The following is a 24,084-nucleotide window of genomic DNA, read 5'->3' as shown; positions in this document are numbered from 1 at the left end:
ACAAATAATTGCTGAGAAAAATGTTACAATCCACTGGCTGCAGAATTGTTTTAGATGAGGACTGTTTTATGCAATATAAATTTATATAGACCTACATTTTAAGGGTACTTATCTGTGCTGAAATTTTGTTGTCAAACAGTCTTTATGGATTGTACTACCACTTTTCAAGATAATTGAGGCAAATCAGCTACAGTACGGATCTATTCAAAGTTGGTACCTAACACTGGTTTCCTTTCTTGTCATTTTGTTAGTGACATCATTATGAAGGGTATGCTCTATATCAAGGCATGAAAAGACTCCCCCAAAGCACCAGCTTTTTTTAATGTAAAATTTCAGTAACATTTTTAAAATATTAATCAACATTAGTGCTAATTGTTGTATTACCACATTTAAACGGTCAGATGCTCTAAATCCATTATTTTTGAATGTGTTCTATGTTTGACAGTAATCCTATACATGTAGTGGTAACTAAAACATATAGTAACATGCTAACTAAAATTGTGCTCTCACCGCAATTTTTTTTAGACCAGTTAATCATCATCTAATCGTATATGATAGGGAACTGAAACCAGTATAAAGCTTTTGTAAATGCAGGTGTATATTCCAGTGATATTGCATGTATATCGTCTTGCATCAGACCACTGACCAATGCAACATGTAGCTGTACACTGGCTTATCTACCATGACCGGTAAGTCATTCATCCCCATTTACAGTGATTGGGTTGTTTTAACCAGTGTGCACACTTCTTTTTTTGTTCTTGAAACTCTGTATTTGTATATTTCCACAAACAAAGTACATCAGTTTGTTAAATTAACTAAACTGCATGTCTATTTATATTAGTGCACATACAGAAAGGATTATTATACTACATCTGACATGAGAAAAAAAAGGCACAGCAGCACCATGTTGCTTTTTACTTCACAAAGCTAACTGAACATTTTCTCTTTCCTTCACACATTTAACATTCCAAATATTTTAAGGAATGACTTGCAAATAATATGGTTAATTATAAGCAACTTTTCAATGGCGATAGAGGTGGGCTGGGCAGCTTTATGTGGTGGGTGAATTTTTACCTGTGCTGTCCCCTGATCCTGGACTACCCAGGAGCGCAGGACTATATTGGTTCAATAGGCCTGAGGCCAGCCCTGATTATTCAAATGCAAAGCAAGTAACTTTCACTCTACATCATACAAAAAGTTAATGCAAATGTTAAATATCACTTTATTAAATCTAAGCTTAAAATAAGTTTTGTACAAGACCTTTAATGAAACATTTTGGATACGGAATATTATAATTGAAAGTTTAAGAAAAATCACACAACTCTTATCCAAAAAAAGAATAACTCAAATGACAACTTTAAACTATTCATCACTTTTTCTGATGCATTTATTGAAAAAAAATGTTTGCAAATTTTGAACCATACCATTCTCATGTTACAAAATATGACTTGTACAGGTAATTCGGTGATAACAATGCTTCTACAGGCAATGTTAAAACTGTTAAATATGAATACAAATCACATCATGTTTTCCAAAAAAAAAGTCAATTTAAAATTTTACAAGATTTCAATAGTTTTTCGAACAGACATGTACCTATATCCCATAAGTGGATGTATAGTTTCCATCAGGACAGGACACTATGAAAGAAACGTATTCCTCTTGAGCTATACTCTACTCTGCCCTGTTTTTTTTTTTTTTTTTTCATATAGTCTGTTTACTTCAACTTGCTCTGAAGCAAGTCTGTTTTCGATTGGATTGGAAGGTATAGCTGTAGAGGTATGAGTTTGTTCTTTCCTAGTGTCCTGCCCTTCTGGTGATGGAAGCTATATTAAAAAAAAATTGTGCATTCAGTGTTATAAAAAAACATCACTGCTAAGTTTTATGTGAAACAATAACTTACTTTAAAATCTTAAATGGCTGACAAATTAAGAATAAAGCATTAGTCAAAATTTCACAAATTCTTAAAGGAACAGTAACACTAAAAAATTTAAGTGGGTTAAAGTAATGACAATATAATTTATTGTTGACTTTCTATTGAAAACTGGCAGGATTTCTGAATTTTATATAAACAAGCTGCTGTGTAGCAAAACGGGGCAGCCATTCAGTCCAAAAAAAGGAGAAAAGGCACAGGTTTCAAAGTAGACAAGAGAACAGTTAGATCAGATTAGAATGTGATTCTGTTTATCGGTTATTTTCCTGTGCCTGTTTTTTTTAATTTTCAGACTAAATGGCTGCCACCATGGCTACACATCAGCTAATTTATATCAAATATACTACAGGTATGGGACCTGTTATCCATAATTCTCTGAACCTGGGGTTTTCCGGATAACGGATCTTTCAGTTATTTGGGTCTTCATGCTTTAAGTCTCCGAGGAAATCGTTTAAACATTAAAGGGATACTGTCATGGTAAAAAACATTTTTTTCTAAATGAATCAGTAAATAGTGCTACTCCAGCAGAATTCTGCACTGAAATCCATTTCTCAAAAGAGCAAACAGATTTTTTTATATTCAATTTTGAAATCCGACATATGGCTAGACATTTTGTCAATTTCCCAGCTGCCCCTGGTCATGTGACTTGTGCCTGCACTTTAGGAGAGAAATGCTTTCTGGCAGGCTGCTGTTTTTCCTTCTCAATGTAACTGAATGTGTCTCAGTGGGACATGGTTTTTTACTATTAAGTGTTGTTCTTATATCTACCAGGCAGTTGTTATCTTGTGTTAGGGAGCTGCTATCTGGTTACCTTCCCATTGTTCTTTTGTTTGGCTGCTGGGGGGGGAAGGAGGGGTGATATCACTCCAACTTGCAGTACAGCAGTAAAGAGTGATTGAAGTTTATCAGAGCACAAGTCACATGACCAGGGGCAGCTGGTAAATTGACTAAATGTCTAGCCCCATGTCAGATTTCAAAACTGAATATAAAAAAAAGCTGTTTGCTCTTTTGAGAAATGGATTTCAGTGCAGAATTTTGCTGGAGCAGCACTATTAACTGATGCGTTTTGATTTTTTTTTCCCCCATGACAGTATCACTTTATATAAACCCAATAGGCTGGTTTTGCTTCCAATAAGGATTAATTATATCTTAGTTGGGATCAAGTACAAGCTAAAAAAAGGAAATAATTTTTAAAAATTTGGATTATTTTGGATAATATGGAGTCTATGGGAGACAGCCATTCCGTAATTCAGAGCTTTCTGGATATCGGGTTTCCGGATAAGGGATCCTATACAGGTATGGGATCAGTTATCCGGAAACCCATTATCCAGAAATCTCTGAATTATGGAAAGTCCATCTCCCATAGACTCCATTATAATCAAATAATCCAATTTTTTTTAAAATGATTTCCCTTTTCTCTGTAATAATAAAACAGAACCTTTTACTTGATCCCAACTAAGATATAATTAATCCTTATTGAAAGCAAAGCCAGCCTATTGAGATTATTTGATGTTTACATGATTTTCTAATAGACAAGGTATGAAGATCCAAATTACAGAAAGATCAGTTATCCAGAAAACCCCAGGTCCCAAGCGTTCTGGAGAACAGGTCCCATACCTGTACCTGTATTTTTAAAGCAAACAATTTTTACCTGTGCATAGAAAAATGACTTCATACACAGTTATTACTTTAAAAAACTTATTTTTCGTGTTACTATTCCGTTTAGGCATTTCGAACAATTTTAGAAAAATATTTATTGCACAAGTAATTGTGTCTTGGGACAAATAAAACTGAAATGTCACAAAAATAGAGAAGATTTTAAATATTAAATTATTTAAACTAGTAGAGAGCAAGTAATTGAGCATTCAAGTGTAACCCAAAAAGAAGAATGAAAATCTTAAAACGATTTTAAATCTTTTAGAAAAATAACAGTGCACAAGTACAAATTGTGCATTCCTGAGAGAAATAACAAAACTTAATTACCAAAATAGTAGATTTAAAATAGTAAAGGACCAGTAACATCAAACCAATTTTTTAAAAAACTTGTCAGTATACATTGAAGAAAAAACGCCAAGACAAATTAAACCTTAAAAATCACAGAGCCTTTATTAATAACTTAACAAAACCATTTCCGCTCCTCTTCAGGAAAAGCCATATGGCGATCCATCGTACAACACTCAATTTCTCCTCCATGCCATGCTTCTAGGAGATTGCTGCACAATGTCTCAACGCCATAACGAGTTTTCTAAAGAGGAGCGGAACCGTAGTTTGTTTTTTTGTTAAAAAAAGCTTCGCTATTTTTAGTTTAATTTGTGTTTTTTGTCTATGTATATTAAATTTTGTAAGAAATTTTTTGATGTTACTGGTCCTTTAAACGATTTTAACAAGTTAAATAAATAAATTGCCGCACAAGTAAGACTTTTTAAATCTTATATGAATCGTTCAGTGTAATAATAAAAACGGTGCAAATAAAACATGCTTCTAATACAGTTAGTTAGGCAAAAATGTCGTGTATAAAGACTGGAGTGACTGGATGTGTAACATAATAGCCAGAACATTACTTCCAGCTTGTAAGCACTCTTGGTTTACACTGACTGGTTACCCTGCTTACCAGGCAGTAACCAGAGACTTGAGGAGGGCACATGGGTCATATTTGTTGCTTTTGAATCTGAGCTGAATGCTGAGGATCAATTACAAACTCACTGAATAGTTATGTCCCATGTGGCCCCCCTTATAGTCACTGACTAACTCAGAGGTAGAGAGCTGAAAAGCAGGAAGTAGTGTTCTGGCTATTGTTATACATCCACTCACTCCAGCCTTTATACACTACATTTTGGCTAATTACCGATATTAGAATTTTTTTTTATTTTGCACAGCCTATCAACCAAGTTTTTATTTTCACACTGAATTGAAAATGTGTAGTCAACACAAAATCTTCTCAATCTTCTTATTTATAAGTGCTATAGCACATATATAACCTGTGTCATCACAGGCATCAGATAAATTAGTTATTTATCTGAGAAAAAATTCTTAAAGCAGAATTCTGCACTGAAATCCATTTCTCAAAAGAGCAAACATATTTTTTTATATTCAATTTTGAAATCTGACATAGGGCTAGACATTTTGTCAATTTCCCAGCTGCCCCTGGTCATGTGACTTGTGCCTGCACTTTAGGAGAGAAATGCTTTCAGGCAGGCTGCTGTTTTTCCTTCTCAATGTAACTGAATGTGTCTCAGTGAGACATGGGATTTTACTATTGAGTGCTGTTCTTAGATCTACCAGGCAGCTGTTATCTTGTGTTAGGGAGCTGCTATCTGGTTACCTTCCCATTGTTCTTTTGTTTGGCTGCTGGCGGGGAAAGGGAAGGGGTGATATCACTCCAGCTTGCAGTACAGCAGTAAAGAGTGATTGAAGTTTATCAGAGCACAAGTCACCTAACTTGGGGCAGCTGGGAAATTGACACTATGTCTAGCCCCATGTCAGATTTCAAAATTGAATATTAAAAAATCAGTTTGCTCTTTTGAGAAATGGATTTCAGTACAGAATTCTGCTGGAGCAGCACCATTAACTGATTAATTTTGAAAATTTTTTTTTACAATGACAGTATCCCTTTAAAGAAATTGTTGCAACAGTAGTGGAGCGCAAAAGGAGGGCCAGAAGACAGAAACCATCTTACCACATGTAACCATAGTGGTTACAGAAATCCAAATTTGGAATTTTTTTTAAAAAACGGACTACTTGTGTGGCAGATGGGCGTTCGTATCTATTGTACTTAACACAGCATGTAACAATCTCTTTAACTGATGCAGGAACATCAGCAAGGCCATGCGGTTGTGTCTTTCTGGAAAGCAATCTGTTAAAAGAGATCATGTCCTTCACATTCCACGCGCATTTGCCGCTAAATAATTCTACAAGTAAAATTCCAAAAGACCAAATATCAGATTGGTAGGTTGCAGCTTCGTACTGTATTTGACATTCCGGGGACATGTATAAGGGAGTTCCACCGTTTTGCGGGAAAATTGTTCTGGACATATGACTGCCCATATTGAGTGACACAGAATCTTTCATGTGGGCCAAACCCCAATCTGTCAGAATGGCCTTTTTGTTTAAAAAGGTTATCTGGAAAAGAAAAAAAAAATGCAAATATTGGACACACTACTTTGTGATTACAATAGTACACTTAAAAAAAAGGCTAAGAGTCAGCATCCTTCCTACTATATAATGTTTGTATTTTAAATAGTCACAATTAGCACTTTGGCCTATGCAAAAGTAATGAGTGAATTATAAAGGTAGATTTTTTAACCTGAAATTTATACAAATGAATATATAAATCGTTTGCGGTTTGAATGATTACCATAAATAAATGTAATTTTTCTCTCACGTCTAGGGGGGTGGGGGGGACACAGGGACCGTGAGCTAAAGGGTCCCTCCCATCAAGAGGAAAGACACAAAGAAAACAGAGCTGAAGCCCCTCCTACTACTGCTTTATCCCCTGTTGACCTGAAAGGGCAACATTTTATTTCACTGTCCTTCGAACAGGAGGTTTGGACTAGCTTCTAGTTAGGCTTCTAAGAGAATGGCGATTGATGGTTAGCATCAACACCTGGTGTGAGGCTGGGTCAGCTGGACTGTTCTCCTCATGTGAGCCCCCAACGCAGTGCCAGACTTCTAGCACCCTTACGTCCATTTTGGTTCACAATCACTGACGCGTTGCAGTCAGCCCCTCCAGCTTTTCTTTCATGGGTGCACAGCCTCTCCGCTTCTCACTAATCCTCTTCTCCCCTAACGGCATCAGACCTTCAGCAGGGGGACTTAGGTACTCTGTAATTCAAATCCGACAATGGCACAAACCTGGGGGGGATTTGTTATAATGGGGGGGGGCTGACTCCCTAGCTTGCTCCACATGCCTCACTAAATTTCGAGAGGGCCGAGCAGATCCTCTCTGCTCCACTTGCTTTGAACGGCGCATGAGCAGTAGGATCATTTCGCCTGTACGATCTACTGCGCATGACTTTTGGCGCATGCGCAGTAGATCCGTACCGGCGAAATGATCCTACTGCGCATGCGCCGTTCAAAGAAGGAAGAAGATCGCGTGGAATAAGATGGCGTATGTAAACTCCCTGGACTGGACCTGTGCAGAAGGGTAAGTAACAAGTTAGGGGCATAAGCCCAGTGGGACGGGTAGGCCAGGGGGGAGGAGGGAGGGTGGGCAACACACGGGAGGGGGGGTAGAGGGTTTGCGCCGGTTTCCTTCCCCTTTAAGAGACAACGCCAGACCTCAGCTGTTATTTCAGCTCATGAACAACTGCAGACCTTTGTGCAGGAAGAACGGAAAACTACGGACAAAAAATTCCATGTCACAATTTTCAAGAGAATACCCTTTTCCAAAGGAATTCATCGACAAGTGGAGCACACCAACTATGGTCGATGCTCCAGTTTCAAGTCTTTACAGGTCAACTGCACTACCAGTCTCAGACGCTTCGGCCTTTAAGGACCACACTTATAATAAGAAGGAAGGTCTCCTCAAAGCTAACTATTTCCATTGGATCAACTCTTTCTCTGCCTAGGTGAGACAAGCAGTTGAAAGCTAGTCTAGCTCTCTAATACCGGTTACACAGGAAGAGAACATGGAGCTAGTAGTACAGCATGCCTCTTACATCCAGGAGGCCAACCATTTTCTAGCAGATGCCTCTTTAGACATCGCACTCTCAGTGGCAGCGCATAGAGCCATGTGGCTGAAGCTGTGGTCTGCCGATCTCAGCTCCAAGAAGTCACATATCTATCCGTTTCCAAGGTGCGGAGTTCTTTGGAGACAAGTTAGATAAAATCATTTCACAGGCAACAGGAGGCAAGAGCACTCTTTTACCTCAGCAGAAATCAAAATACGTTATTCTCCTCCAGAAGGGGACATTCCTTTCGGAATCAGGGATTTCGCAAGGACTGCTTTTACGATACAACCAGCACCACGTCAAACATGCATTCTTCCTTCTAAGGACGTTTCTCCAATAAGGAAAGATCATTGTGGCAGCACCGCAAGCCACAGCTCAAGTCTTCAGGATACAAGAAACCCTCCTCTTTCTCCTCTGATGCATAGGGTGTCGCCTTAACATCAACAAATGTAAGTGTTTTAAAGTAATGAAACTATCATATACTGTTGCCCTGCACTGGTAAAACTGATGTGTTTGCCTCAGAAACAATACTATAGTTAATATACAAGCTGCTGTGGAGCAATGGTGGAATTTGAAAAACTGCTATAAGGCACAGGTTAACTAATGGATAACAGATAACACCATTAGACAGACAGAGCTTATCTGCTATCTGCTGTGTAACCTGAGCCTTTTCTCCTTTGAATGGCTGCCCCCATGGCTACACAGCAGCTTTTTTATATAAACAATAGTATTGTTTCTTAAGCAAACACAGAAGTTTTACCAGCGCAGGGCAACACTGCATTATATTTTCATTACTTTAAAACACATATTTTTTGACGTTACTGTACCTTTAAGATTTTTTTTTCGCACACCTGGACCGGACTTAGACGATCCTTGGGTAGTCCAAACAAACTGGCTACCGTTTAGAGTTCCACAGTGTGCCAACAAATCAATTTCATATGTCTACGGTTCCTTCACAGGAAACCAAACAGCGGTCCTTTTACTTCATAATATACTTGCTTCTCAAGACAGGAGACAAAGGAACCGCCCTTCATGCATAAAAAGGGCGGTTCCTTAAGGCCCATCCTAGATCTCAAAGCCTGTACAAATGGGTGGTATACCACAGGTTCCAGATGGAGTCCTTTGGTACCATCAACAGGGCACTGGAACTAGGAGACTTCCTAGTGTCCCTAGACATCCAGAACGCAGATCTGCATGTACCCATTTACCCACCCCATGAACAGTTCCTGAAATTTGCTTTTCAAAATTGGAATTTTCAGTTCGTGACCTTGCCCTTCGCTCTGTCTTTGGCACCCTGAGTTTTCACAAAGATCATGGCATCCATGGCAACCTTCCTTTGAGTGCGGGGAGTATTCATCATGCCTCACTTTGGACGACCTTCTCATCAAGGCACAGTCCAGAAATGTAGCCGAAAGCATGAGTGAGTCTAACAACACAGACATTAGTACTAAGGAGGTTGAACAGGACATCAGAGACTAACCATTCCAGATGCTGCAAAAATCACTGCTATGGTGGTTGACCCCAGGCTGCCTAGGTCAGTGTCACATGGTGACAACAGATGTCAGTCTTACCGGGTGGGGAGCCACCTTTCAAGGCCTCTCTGCTCAAGGTCGACGGTCACAGAGGGAGACAGAAATGCCGATAAACATACTGGAACTTCGTGCCATACTCAAAGCCCTCCACTCATGGGAACACCGTTTAACAAACCAGGCAGTTTGAATCCACTCTGAGAATGCAGTGGCATACATCAATGGGCAAGGAGGCATAAGAAGCAAATAGAGAAGCCAGTTTGATTCATTGAATGGGCGGAAAGAGTCACCTCTCAGATATCCACCATACACATCCCCGGGTTGGACAACGTGGAGGCTGACTTTCTAAGCAGACATCAGTTGGACCCAGGGGAGTGGGAACTCCAACAAAAATGCCTTTCAAACACTAGTCCAGCGGTGGGTAGTGCCAGGGATTGATCTAATGGCAAACAGACAATCGGAAAGTAGCAAGGTTCTTCACAAGATGCAGAGATCCACTGGTGGAGGGCACAGACGCCAAGACAAGGTCCTGGTGTTTTGACTGGCATACGCAGCAGTGTAAACACGCCCCGTTATTACGCCGGACTTATTATCGGCGGAAATGACAAGAGCCGTTTGTGATGTCACAGACCCAGAAGTTCGGGCAGCACGCAAAAGAAAATGATTGACGCTTAATTGAATCGTGTATGTATATGTTTGGCATTCCAGTGGCACATCAGAATCCCCTTGACAAAGGCATTTGTGCTGAAACGTTGGGGCTATTCTCATATGTGGCAAGTATATACGCTACTTGTTACTTCCTTTTTTTGGCTTTGTACAAACCTTTGGGTGGTGTGTATACTATTACTTTGTATATCGTGGAAGGGGTTCTCAGAAGATGTCATTCAAACCATGATCAAAGCTCGTAAACTACCCACTACTATGGTTTACCACAGGGTGTGGGAGACCTACCGGAACTGGTGTAGCATAGAGGAGAATCTCTTTGGGGAATTCAGGTTGACGTGGATACTAAGGTTTGAACAGGCTTATGTCCCTGAAGGCCTAGGTGTCTGCTCTATCTGTTGTTTTTCAGGAGAGGATAGTCCTTTCGGATGATGTACACAACTTCTTGCATGGAGTTGCCCGCATGGCCCCTCAATTCTGACAGCCGGCTCCTCCCTGGGACCTAAACCTAGTCCTGACCGCTCTGCTGGATCCCCCATTCGAACCAATTTATGCGGTTTAAATTTAATTCCTCACATGGAAGATAGTTTTCCTTGTTGCCATCTCCTCAGCCAGACGAGTCTCAGAACTGGGTGCCTTATCTTGTGCTGAAGCTTTTCCGATCTTTCACCAGTATAGGGCAGTTTTCCGTCGAGACCCCGGGTTCTTACCCAAGGATGGTCTCTGCCATTCACATCAATGCTGAAATTATTCTCCCATCTTTTTGCAACAACCCAAACAATGCCAAGAAGGCCACCTTACACCACCTGGATGTAGTCAGAACCCTGAAGACAGGGGATAAAGGAGGAGCAGGAGGGCTTCAGCTCAGATGTTTTCTCAGTGTCCTTCCTCCTGATGGGAGGGACCGTTTACCCCACGGTCCCGGTGTGCCCCTTACGACTGAAGAGAAAATGTTGTAACAGTTAAATACAAAATCTTCCTTTTTTTATATCAGCAAAATGTATTCTATTTACCCCGAACATCTTCATCTCTCTTTAGTTCATGCTGTTGTATAATATATAGTCTATCATAGGTAAAAACTGAATTGATTTGAGAACTCTAGATGTCATCACATAGACTATACCAAATTAATCATTACAGATTATTAATCATATGGACAACTATTTGATTAACACTGTAGTTAGAATTTCCTTTAGAGAAGACTTTTTGCAATATGTAAAGTGATTATTGAAGTCAATTTGAAATTTTTTAATTTTTTTAATATTTCAAATTTTTCAGGATTATGAATAGGGAGATGGACGGAATATAAAGAGGTGTACTAAAAAAAGTAGTAATAATAATACATTTGCAGTCTTACAGAGCATTTTAGATAGGGTCTCTAACGCCCTTAGGAAAGCAGTAAATAGTCTAAGAAAGCCCATAATAATTCAAATTTATAAAATACCAATTGAAAGTTGATTAATAATGTCCATTCTATCAGATACTATAAAGTTAGCCAGAAGGTTAACAAACTTTTTATTAAATATTGTTGGCAAGACAAATGTAATGATAAATATGCTTGAAAAATTCACTGTTCTATTGTGTTGACTTACCATAACATTTGCTGGTTTAATGTCTTGGTGAATAATTTTTCTTTCATGTATATATTGTATTGCCAAAGACATATCAATGCCAACAAAGGCTTTTTCTTCAAAGCTTAGCTTCAAAAACAAAACAAGTTAAACATCATAAATATTTACAATGTGTGTCATTTATATATTTACCTGTATGTATATTTATATAATCATCTTATGTAAACTAAATAGAAAATATTTACTGATCCTCTGAGACCAGTAAATCAGCTGCTGGTAACACAATGGAGTCTGTCCTGTGACTAATCCATTTTACTAGAGGGCTGTCCATGTCCTAGAAGCAGGACACATGAAAAAAGATTTGAAAGGGTTAAATCAAATGGGTAAAGTCTGAGTGGACCCACCATTCCCCTTTAATCATTTTGTGTTTCAATGTCACACCTCCTTAAGGTTTGAGAGTATCCACTCGAGTTCCCTGTGTCCCCTTAAGACTGACAAGTTTAACAAGGGCCAGATTAAACAAAGTTTGAATTTAAATTTATATTCTTTTTATTAGATTTTTTAGTTTATTTTACGGTCATTTGACAAGTCAATAATCCAAATTCAATTAGAAAAATATTCAAATTAAAATTTCTAAATTTTTCAATTATTCTCTACAAATAAACATTCTACTATTCTCCTTCTAAAAGCTGCCGAATTGATTTATTTGCCTATGGGGGACATCATAAAACCATTTTGGAGTAATTTGGTTGATTTAAAACATAAAATTAAATTTCTTAAATTTTAATTAAGTTATTATCTATTTATTATTTGAATATAAATAGATAATATCTATTAAATATTTATTCAAATAGGCATTTTAAAATTATATTTACCTTAATTGGGCATTTAGGCGAATTAATTACTTTTTGTAGGGTGTCTCCATGAATGAACTCGTTAGCGAGTAATATATCATTCTCTCTTTGTCCAACGGCCATTAATCTTACAATGTTAGGATGTGACATTGTTCTAAAGGAATCAGAAGCATTATTAACAAAGACTCAAAATGTTCTGATTAGCAGTTATTGCAAAGACAATTTGTAACACCACCTTTTAAATAAATCTCTCTCTCATATTTATCTATATATCAATAGATCTGTATATCTATCTCTATCTACAGTATATCTATATATCGATCTTTATATCTATATTTATAACAAAAAAGGGAAAGTTGTGATTACCACTAATTGTAAAAACCATTAGGCGGGGGTGCAATGAGGCTGTGACCACAAAATACATATAGACAAAAAAAAATAGTCCTCTGCACTCAACCCATTATCAATATATTTAAGACAGCGACATTTTGTGCATACTGCTACTGAAAAAGGCCTTACCCTTTAAACAAAACAGGGATTGTTTGTCCATATATTACAATATATTTCAGCTGGCCAACTACGTCAAAGTCATCCCTTATCTGGCCAGTCCTATGCTCAACGAATCCGCAGCTGCATCTATCTATCTATCTATCTATCTATCTATCTATCTATCTATAACTGAACGAATCCGCACAACTCAGGGCTTCTTTAAATTTTAAAGTATACTTTATTGGACACTAAATGACTTTTCGACCTTTCAAGTACTTTGAGAAATACTGCAGCAGCAGTCGAAACGTCAGTTAGTGTCTAATAAAGTATACTTAAATTTTTCAGAAGCCCTGAGTTGTGCGGATTTGTTGAGTTATATATTTGATGTTTGAAGACTGCACCAAGGCATCTGTTTTACGAGACTTTCATGAGTGCCGATATTCCAACTTCTGTTTTTTCTCAGTCAGTTATACTTACAGACATACTTTAATCTCTTGAATATGATCAAGACTTTGGACACTCTGGATAATTTTTACAGCCGCTGGAGTATCCAGAAAGTAACCCTTGTAAACAGTGCCATAATTTCCTCTCCCAAGGATTGTGTTTTCAGAATATTTTATTTTTTCAGCTGCTACAAATGGCAGCCGGTGATTGAATGCTGCATAATAATACACACAGAAAAGAAAAAATTAGTATTATGATTATTCATCAACATATAAAATTATTATTAAAAAAATTAAACAGTATCATCAGTAAAGTATCAATTTATTATCACGCTTAGTTAATTTATCCACTAGTTAGACCAGACCTTCTATAGTACATGTATACATGTTTACAACATTTTTGATTAAAGTTATTTATTTAAATATACATACACTGTTCCCATACGGCATGAGCTTCTGCAGCATTAAAGCCCGAACAACCAGGCTGCGCAAAAGCTTTTTTCAACAAGCTATCAGACTCTTCAACTCACTGCCTGCCCTCCCACTACATTCCAGACACACTTAACTTTGTGAACTGTTAAAGGGATCCTGTCATCGGAAAACATGTTTTTTTCAAAACGCATCAGTTAATAGTGCTACTCCAGCAGAATTCTGCACTGAAATCCTTTTCTCAAAAGAGCAAATAGATATTTTTATATTCAATTTTGAAATCTGACTTATGGCCAGACATTTTGGTCGATTTACCAGCTGCCCCTGGTCATGTGAATTGTGCCTGCACTTTAGGAGAGAAATGCTTTCTGCAAGGCTGCTGTTTTTCCTTCTCAATGTAACTTAATGTGTCTCAGTGGGACATGGGTTTTTACTATTGAGTGTTGTTCTTAGATCTACCAGGCAGCTGTTGTGGTAGGGAGCTGTTATCTGGTTACCTTCCCATTGTTCTTTTGTTTGGCTGCTGGGGGGGGGAGGAGGGGTGATATCACTCCAACTTACAGTACAGCAGTAAAGATTGATTGAAGTTTATCAAAGCACAAGTCACATGACTTGGGGCAGCTGGGAAATTGACAATATGTCTAGCCCCATGTCAGATTTCAAATCGAATATAAAAAAAAATCTGTTTGCTCTTGTGAGAAATGGATTCAGTGCAGAATTCTGCTGGAGCAGCACTATTAAATGATTAATTTTGAAAAAAAATGTTTTTCCATTGAAAGTATCCCTTTAATGTTTTTGCACAATTCTAAAGGTTTACAAATGTATATATATTCAATTTCTTCCAATATATTGCACATTTCACATGTTTACATATTTATTGTGTATTTGAAGTGCCTTTTTCTGATCTGTACTAGCTGGAGCCACGTCGACTCGTCTCACGGTGTATTCGTATACTACTGAGATGACAATAAAGTTTACTTTGTCTACAGTTTTGTATTAATGAACAAAAATATTTGCCAGCTTTTACTGCGAAAAAGATACCCATACACTTTATATCAGCATGCTCTGTCACCCATAGAATTTACCTTTGGCAATTTTTTAACCTAATTTCGACAAGGCGAAATTGGTCAAATTTGCTCATCAAAATTACTTGGTATTAGAGAACACCAACAATAAATGTAAATCCCTACTGCATTTCTAAAATGACAGTGCAGTTAAAATAGAACATTTTAAACTTTCAATGTTTCTATTTAAATCATAGTACCAATACTAATTTAAAGCTACATTACCTAATGATTTTGTTGGAATAGGTGGAGTGGAATGATCTTCTATATTTTCTTCGAAGATATTAGATGCCGATAAATCCTTTAAAAAAAGGAAATGTATAGTTTTATATTATAAAATTTTATAAATGATACATATAGGCATATTATTAAATAACCAATGTAATAAAATGAGACAGAGTATGGTAACGGAGGATAAGATACATTAATTTTAAAACAAAACCAAAAGGAGATTTAGTGGACTCACCGTTCAGATGCTTGGGGACACAGGAAACGCTAGGTTATAGCTGCTGCAAATAGGAGGAGGACACAACAATAAAAATACTACTAGGTCGTCCCTCACCGCCTCAGACGAGTGCGGTATGGATTCCCCATCATCATCGTCACAGACTGACAATTCTCCTTCAGAGAGATTGGCGTCTGGGAAAGAGGGGAATGAATTTTGTCTCCATCATCATTGCTTTCCTCATCCGAGGGCGATGGGGCCCTTCTTTTATGGGCTTTGTTCTTAGGGTTGTCAGGCATGGATAGAAGCTCATCAAGAGACTGTGCCAGTTTATGAATTTCCGTTGCGAACTGGAATGCTCATTCAGGAATGACCTGTTCCCCGGATGGAGTTTTGTCAGTGGACGTGTCCCCAGAAGCCCCTTGAGCAGTTTGCTACACTTGAGAAGGAGCCATTCCTGGAGTTTCCAGAACCACAGCCGTAGGTTTGCAACCATTACATAGTGGTTCCTTGTACCCAGAGGGTATACGTTTCTGGCATTTGACACATGCCGAGTATCGAACCCACGTCCCCTTGGAAAAAAGGGCATCACTGGCCGTCTTAGACACGGTTCAGTAAAATGCCAGGCAAATAATAGACTTTCTGTGACAGAACACAGAAAACAGTGAATGCAGGGACACAAACTGCTATGTAACCGTTCCCTAGAGAGTTACAGCAGCAGATGCAGGTATGAATACAGGTAGTATGTGCAGTGAAACTATTTTATGTCACTCTAACGTTAGAGTCGTCAGAAAAAATCCTGCGCAGCATTAACTTAAAATGGCGCTGTGCGACTATGAACAACTAGAACTCCCGCCAATGTTCGTGACGCGCTTCCGTCTTCCACGTAATTAGCGCAAAAAACAATGGCGTTTATAATTTGAAAAAGTACACGCCCTTCAGAAAAATCAATTCCGGTGTCAGCAGAGGAGGAGTTGTCTGCTCCGACTCTGCTAAAAACTGCCCCTTGCGATTCTTGCATGGGTTGCTATAACAATGACCCACAATGTTAAGAACACTGTTCCCCCTGTGCAATGAGCGCTCCGCTGAACAGAGACACTGGTAGGCAGCCTTGGAAACCTAAAAGGCTAGGTGTACTCACCACAGCAGCGTGCCCCCCCTCTCTCTCTGTCGTCCGGCCAGCTAGCTCTTCTCCAGGGGAGAATCGAAAAATGAAGGCTGGTTGGTTATTGGCACATTGCCCAGCAGACCTCGCCGACAATGGAGGGTGCCAAACAATAACCTCATACTCAGTATATAGGTTGTTGCACCACCAAATGCCAGAATAAACTGACTAAACACACCAGTAGAAAATCACGTCCTTCTCCTGCGGACATAACAATTGGTTTAGGCTCTGCCTCCTGGTGGGTATAGCCGGCGAGGGAGGAGCTAGTATTTTTATTGTTGTGTCCTCCTCCTATTTGCACCAGCTATACCCCAGCATTTCCTGTGTACCCAAGCAGACGCTGTAGAAAAATGTTATCAAAATGGTAAACTTAATTCGAACTAACTTATTTTAAAATATACATTTTACAAAAATATAGACTGTCAGTTTATCATCAAGTTTACTGCTGACATTAAAGTACACAAAATATCAGACCAAATAAATTGTGATTCAAATCAAAAATATAATAAACATTTTTGAATTTCAAATGAATTATAAATTTGACCTTTGACAAATCTGCCCCAGAAAGCAGTGTAACATACATACTTTTGAAAAAATATATGTATGTTATATTATTGTTATGAAGAAAAACTTTGTATCGTGTATAGGTGCAATATTCTATATTATACAACACTTATGTAAAGTTTTCTAATATCAGCACGGAATATATTTGAGAGCATTTCAAATTAATAATGGTTGTGTTTATGCAAATGGTATTTAGGTCTCACTATGCATACTAATACTGTACCTGCATAGTACTTTCTAGGCTTCTAAAATTGCTAGTAATGGCTGCATGTACCTACTAATAAAGCTCGGTTTTACCCTACACATCTTCGGCTACTAAAAGACAATAATGTACAGTAGGAATTAAGAAATGTAATAAGTTAACTTTTGTAATAATTACCTTGCTAAGACCGCCTGTGGGTAAGAAATATAAATTTATTAATAATCAATTAAAATTTATAAGAAACGTTTTTACATACAAAAATACATTTTTACTATTAGAATTACTTACCACAACCACACAAAGTACTCCTTAAAATAAACTGGTCCAAGTCAGTACATTTTCCCCATAGACCCACTCCCACCCAACACCCCCCATCAAACTTTAGGCCCAAAATGGGTAGACACCTTCAAATACTTTGTGATATGGATACATGCGGACCTTTCCAAATATACTGAGCTAAATATTCTCCACCAGCTAAAATATCTTGAAGCCAAGAAGGAAGCGTGGGCCAGTTTACCATGCTCATGCATGATAGGGAGCATAAATTTAGTGAAGAGGATGGTATTACCAAAACTAAATTACGTATGTAGTCAGTCCCCGTTACTAACCTGAAATCAGATATTCTCCAAATTTAAAACCCTTACACTGTACTGGAATGGGGCTAATCCAAGGCTCGCCCGTGGCACTTTGCAGTTACCTGTTCATAAGGGTGGTCTGGCAGCCCCCAATCTTTTCTGATACTATTTGGCTTCACAACTAGTGACAGTGAGAAACGGGGCTCCCTCAGATACTAATGCAGCAACAATCTTAGAGGCAAAGTTGGTGGGATTCTTTGAAAGCATGAGGAACCTTCCTTATAGAGGGTGTAACTATGTGACCAAACTGTCCCCACTGATGAAAGCCACAGTAACAATTTGGGCAATCTGTGCTGAAGTTTTATCCCAAAGTACAAAATCATTGCTCTGGCTTTACCCTACTGTGGTGTAACCCCCACCTGAAACACATAGAGCAGGGGTCAGCAACCTTTACTATCGAAAGAGCCATTTTGCCCCTCTTCCACTAAAGAAAAATAGTCTGGAGCCGCTTTAACTGTTACAACAACAGAATACAACAAACAGAAATGCAATGTGCATGTGTAGTCCTACTTTGAAAAAAATTAAACACTGAATAGCCCTATTAAATGCCAGTATTCTCATCTGTTTATAGACGAGTGCTATAGACGTCCTTAAAATATGCATCACATCCATGTCTATGGCCTCGCACCTGCTGCAGCTGGACTCTGGAGGCTTCTCTCGTCTTGAGTGTGTGACCACAGTAAGGACCCTGATGAATCATCTTGCTGCGGCAAGGTCTTGTCCGTCACTCCTGTGATGTCTTATACAGACCTTGCACCTAATGGCGGCTTCCTGAATGTGCAACCGCGGTAAGGTAACCGTTAGCTTATCGCGATCGCACACTGAAGAAGACGTCAGCAGATGCAAGGGCTGTATAGACAACATGACAGGCAAAGCCACAGGACCGAGCCGCAACAAGAAGGATGAAGAGCCGCATGAGGCCCCGGAGCCGCGATATGCCTACCCCTGACCTAGAGGTAATCCCAGACCCACAAATTTGGGCAAGGTACAATATAAAATATATAGCTTATGTCTTTGCAGACGGCAAACTATTAGGTTTCCAAGGATTGAAACAAAGTGTTGACTTACGAATGTAATGCTATTCAGGTTCCTACTACTTAGACATGCCTTAGAGACTCAGTTTAGATGTGTATCACTAGACAGAGGGGGTACATAGACTAATACTACGTAAATCTTTGTCACATTTCTATGCATTGCTGTTGCAATTCCTGTCATCACAGCGGAAAGCTGTGTTGATATTCTTGACTCCACTTCTGATGGTATAATTAGTAGCAACAATAGGATGATGCAATTAAATTATCTGCATAGAGTATATCTCACTCCACAGCGGCTACATAGCGTACACTCTACAATCAGCCCCGAGTCCCCTAGGTGTCACACTCCCCGGCTGGGTTTTTCCACATGATTTGTATATGTCCAGACCTCCTAAAAACAGACCTCTTTCTTCCAATGGAACTAAATGTATCGTTACCGAACCAGGTAGAGGAAGTGGCCCCAAGGAGGGCACAGCGTACACGGTTGTCTATACTATGTATGTATGCCAAGAAACTGATTGCTATGAACTGGAACTCAAGTCAGGGGCACACAGTGCAGAAGTAGGAAAAGTTAATAGAAAAATATATTCCACTGTACAAACATGAGAAGGGGTTGCCCAAAAAAATGTAACAAGTTATGGGCCTGTGGACAGATGACCCGGACATAGATCCACCGTTTTTTAAATTTTTAAATAACTAGGAATAATTAGACTGGGGCTCTCCCCCCCATCTCATATAATAACAGACTGTGCAAGTTAGATGGTCCATTTTGGCAGTATTGTATTTTTTAGGTTTAGATACTGTGGAAATATAAGCATTGGATGTTGAGGGTAAATATGTTACTGCTCTCTAGAAAAGAATTGCAACACAAAGACACCAATTTTGATTGTTTAGATGTTTGATAAACAGTAACAATCCTGTTTGATATGAAGCAATGTAAATTGTAAAATAAATGTTATTTTGATGACTGCTTGTACAATAAAAGATTTGTTAAAATAAAAAAATAATTACTTACCACAGGACTGCATATCGAAATTGCTCTTTAAAAAAAAGAAAGTGGAAATAAATTTTTAGAATATCATAATACGTTGTGCATGATTTTACAGTTTAATTATTTACTATACAGCACTTAGTGGGACACAGCGATGTGGCTTGAAAGTGCTCCTTCCACCCCAAAAAATTTACAATCCTAACTACAGATAACAATAATGAGGATTGTTGATCATCCTAATGTAACTTCAACCTATGTATTTGTAGCGCTATAGTAAATTGAGTGCACCTTACTCTACTATGGGCTTCACTCCTAGTACATATGCTCCGGATGAGACCTTAAATCTTAGGGAGTGAGCCTTCGCATCGAGGTGGAAGCAGGGTGTAGTGCAACTGTAACAGTAATCAGGGTGCAAAGAATTGGGCGCCAGAGGTTCTTATAACTTAACCAAATAGCAGATTTATTGAGCACAGTATACAATCATCAGTGGAGTGAACATAGATCAGAACATTGCAGGTTCATACAATACATTGAATAGGCAGTACTCACAACACCTTTGGTCAGTATGATTCTCCTCAGAGATAGGAACAATACATGCAGCTTTGAGGAGGTACACCCAGCTTTCAACCATTTTCCCTAAGTGGAACTTGAGGGGAATCTATGTACCCTAGGGCTGTACACTTAGTCCCTACTTCTGGGCAATGAGTACCCTGGGATCTTAATCCCACTACAATCCTCGTAGGAGCCTCAGACTGCTCAGCTAAATAACCTGACTGACTATTATAGTGATCTATAAGGGTGAATAGCCTATTATTACTAGACCTGACCTGTCTAGGTTCCACTCGAGCTCTGCCTCCTGCACAGGCTAGAGCCAGCACAAGATGGACCCTGAAAGTCTGTCTTCAGAGCCTTTTATACTCTAGCACAGTGCCATCTGCTGGTCACTGTGGGAAACAACAAGAGTCAACAGTACCCCTCCCAACTGTATTTTAGGACCCAATTAGGTGTCCATAACATGGAGGGACTGCCTGACAATAATACTAGGGGTGGCTATTCTACACATCCCTACATATTCAACAAACAAAATTTTTTTTTAAAGGACCTGTGAAACCTACATTTTCCAACCATAAGTTGGGCATATCTTCACCACCCAAACAACCTCATTTGTCCTTTAACAAAACATACAAATAAAATGTCAAAGTTTTTTGGGGGGTGGGATGAAACCACTATTACTCTGTATTGGTTGATATATTTTTTTTTCAAATAAAAAAAAAACCAATCCTGTTAGCGTGAAAGATGTCACACATAGGGAGTGTGGCTGATGGAGAACGTGAAAAAAGAGGGGATTAGTGGAAGAGGTGAAAATGAGAATTAATGTAATTAGAGATTTTTAAATGGAGGCACAGCAAAGGTACAACATGCATAAAATTGTGTGTAAAAATCACATTTGTCTAAAAGATGTAAAAATTAACATTATGTTTTTTTTCTGTGCCAGATAGTCATACCTCACTAGCTGGTTGATCAAAAATGAACAGGTCTGGTTTTTTGCAGTAATAATCTTTCATTCTCTAGAAAAAAAAAGTTAATATTGTCACAGGTATAACAGATGATTGGAAAAAAAAACTTAATGGTGAAGAACTTGTATTAAAGATTTGACAATAAATTTTATCCTTCTTGTCAGTCATGTCCCTGGCGCATAATTTAGTCCAAACTATGTAACTCTACCTCACACAGAGAAGAACACACATTTGCAATGCCAAAGTCAGAGGTGTGTTCCAACATAGCATTTGAATTGTAGAAGTATTCAAAAAACATGAGAATAGGTCACATGAGAAGAGCCACGTGCAATCTGGAGATGTTGCATACTAGAGGAACAGCTGATTTGCTATGCTCAACTAAAGACAGCAAGCGAAATGTGTCCCTACAGGCACAAAGCTATCCTGCACTTAAGTAATGAGAAGACTAATGCTTGTGAATATTTTTAAGGCCAATTCGACTGGGCAATGGCTGACAACATTGGTGAAAGGTTTAATAGTCAGTATACAACAAAATTAACTACAAACACTGAACCGACAATGTATGTTACTGCCTTAACATTAAACAAAGATTGATCTAGGTAATACGTACATAAAAGTACAACAAAACCTTATAAACGCTTATCCATGGGTGGGGGGCAGTGGATAAGGTAGTGTACGAGAGTACACAACCGATTAACACCTGTATACAAAACAAATAAAATTTACATTTGATTCTAGTTAAAAATTTAGAAAAGTACAATAAGTTACCTTTGGTGAAGATTTTGTCAAATTAAAATCTGTAATAAAAACAATAATTAAATTATCCGTATTTAAAAATATTAAAAATAAAAAAGCAAAAACAAACTTACCTTCTGTTGATGAATTGTTTTGTACGGTATCCTTGATCTTAAAAGTAAACATTTCAACAAGGTTTTAATTAAAACATACATGACTTAATTTTAGAGAAATAGCAATTTATGATGCAATTTTTTTTTCTTTAATTCATAAATCGACATCAATTTTTTTTATCCTTAGCCTATTGTGTATAAAACAACCATTCCCTTTGTATGTCAAGATAGATGGTAAAATTGTAAAATAAACAATTAAATTTGATGCAGACGTATAGCTGTTATAGTATATGAACTATCAAAACACTGAACTGTTTTACATTTTTCTTTATTATCTATAATACTATTCAATTACATATTTCGACTATGAGCTAATTAAAGGGCAAGTCAACTCCAGAATATATATTATTATATGATAAATTATTATTTTGGGTTCACTTTCCCTTAAAAATAAGCTGCTTTAGCCTTGGATTTTTTATAACAGATATACTTTCAATATTAAAATTTAAAGAGATTATCAATAACCTAGGATTATCAATAACCTAGGAGATCAATGACTGATGACTATATAAAGTGAAGAGGCAGAATGCAGGGTGATTTGATAAAGATCATGGAACGTAAAAGTGATTTAAATATCTTGTTACTAAAAATTTGCATTAAAAATATTTTTTTAACAGAATTGTCTAAGAAAAATTAATAGGAACCATTTATAAAGGACAAGATTGGTAAATATTGTTTAGTAGGCTAAAGTTAACAGTCTAGTTAATGATATTGTATATCATGTACTGATTATTTTGTACTTACCACATGAGAACTCTGTTGATTAGCTATACAAAAATATAAAATAAAATTAATTAACATATTAAAAATTAAAATATAAATGATTAATTATTGTGAAATAACCAACCTGGATCTTGACTATTTTGTATTGGATTTAAGAGAGAGTTCTCCAGTAGAATTAAGACATTTTCCTCAGGCTGTACCATTTCTTCTTGGCAGTCAATATTAAATTCATAAAATTCAGGGACTGATTTACTGCCCTTAAATGAAAGTCAAAATCTCAGTTCAAATTAATTTAAACAAAAATAGTGTAAGTCAAATCAGAGTAAACATTACTAATAATGTATTATGACACCGTAATGAACAAAAACCATTATACAGGTATGGGACCTATTATACAGAATGCTCGGGACCTGGGGCTTTCCGATAACGGGTCTTTCTGTAATTTGTAGCTTCATACCTTAAGACTACTAGAAAATCATGCAAACATTAAATAAACCTAATAGGCTAGTTTATCTTCCAATGAGGATAAATAATATCTTAGTTTGGATCAAGTACAAGGTACTGTTTTATTATTACAGAGAAAAGGAAAAGATTATTCAAAACCGGGATTATTTGATTATAATGGAGTCTATGGGAGACGTACATTCTGTAATTCGGAACTTTCTGGATAACTGGTTTACGGACAACGGATCCCATAACTGTAATACACTGAAGCCATGATTTTCTATTAAATTATATACTTATAAATGGTGAAAAGTGATGTATTGAGTTATAAACATGGAGTACTGATGTCATTTTAGTCACATGACTCACTAAACCTTGTGCGTTCTAATAAAGCACCCCTTGTTGGAAAATTAGGCTACTAGAAGTAACGCGGACTTCCACGACCTGTTTAAGAGCACTCACCTTCGGCCTTGTGCTTTTATGGTCATGGAACTGCTCAGTGAATTATAATCTCTAATTTCACACTAGGGGTAATTTATACAATATATATTTTACATATAGTTAACCAGTAACCGGTACCTAAAGTATAACTTTATACTAATATATTTATAATTAATACGTTATTGAGCATAAACTATACACTGAACTCAAGCAAATAGAAATTACAATGAAACATGTGTACTTATTTAGATTGCTCAATGCTATAAGGAGATGTATTAATGACTAAATGAGGACAATAAAATGTACAATTAAACTTCTTAGAGCTCTGAAAACAGAACCGTCACATAATAAGTTAATTAAGAAGAACACATCAT

General features: G+C 37.6%; 1 protein-coding gene across 1 annotated transcript; it reads right to left on the bottom strand.

The window, feature by feature from the left end:
- Positions 1-5,481: 5,481 nt before the first annotated feature.
- LOC121398224 (probable serine/threonine-protein kinase DDB_G0281745) lies at positions 5,482-23,134 on the bottom strand. The gene is made up of 12 exons (XM_041577110.1): positions 22,950-23,134; positions 22,847-22,869; positions 22,064-22,100; positions 21,963-21,991; positions 21,183-21,245; positions 19,702-19,726; positions 17,195-17,208; positions 14,867-14,942; positions 13,183-13,363; positions 12,238-12,370; positions 11,384-11,491; positions 5,482-6,049 (listed from the first exon to the last, which is right to left on the bottom strand). The coding sequence occupies exons 1-12, from the start codon at positions 23,026-23,028 to the stop codon at positions 5,603-5,605; spliced, it is 1,215 nt and encodes a 404-aa protein (XP_041433044.1). The 5' UTR covers positions 23,029-23,134; the 3' UTR covers positions 5,482-5,602.
- Between the last annotated feature and the right edge of the window lie 950 nt (positions 23,135-24,084).

The sequence above is a fragment of the Xenopus laevis genome, chromosome 1S, assembly GCF_017654675.1.
Source record: "Xenopus laevis strain J_2021 chromosome 1S, Xenopus_laevis_v10.1, whole genome shotgun sequence".
Taxonomy (NCBI): Eukaryota; Metazoa; Chordata; class Amphibia; order Anura; family Pipidae; genus Xenopus; species Xenopus laevis.
This window is presented reverse-complemented; position numbering and strand designations above follow the sequence as displayed.

What these genes read in the sequence shown, in the direction of transcription:
- LOC121398224 (XM_041577110.1), bottom strand. Translation starts at nt 23,028, where the DNA reads ATGGTACAGCCTGAGGAAAATGTCTTAATTCTACTGGAGAACTCTCTC. An exon ending in AAACAATTCATCAACAGAAG is followed by an intron (nt 21,992 to 22,063) that starts GTAAGTTTGTTT and finishes TTTTTATTACAG; the next exon opens with ATTTTAATTTGACAAAATCT. An exon ending in TATTCCAACAAAATCATTAG is followed by an intron (nt 13,364 to 14,866) that starts GTAATGTAGCTT and finishes ATTATTATGCAG; the next exon opens with CATTCAATCACCGGCTGCCA.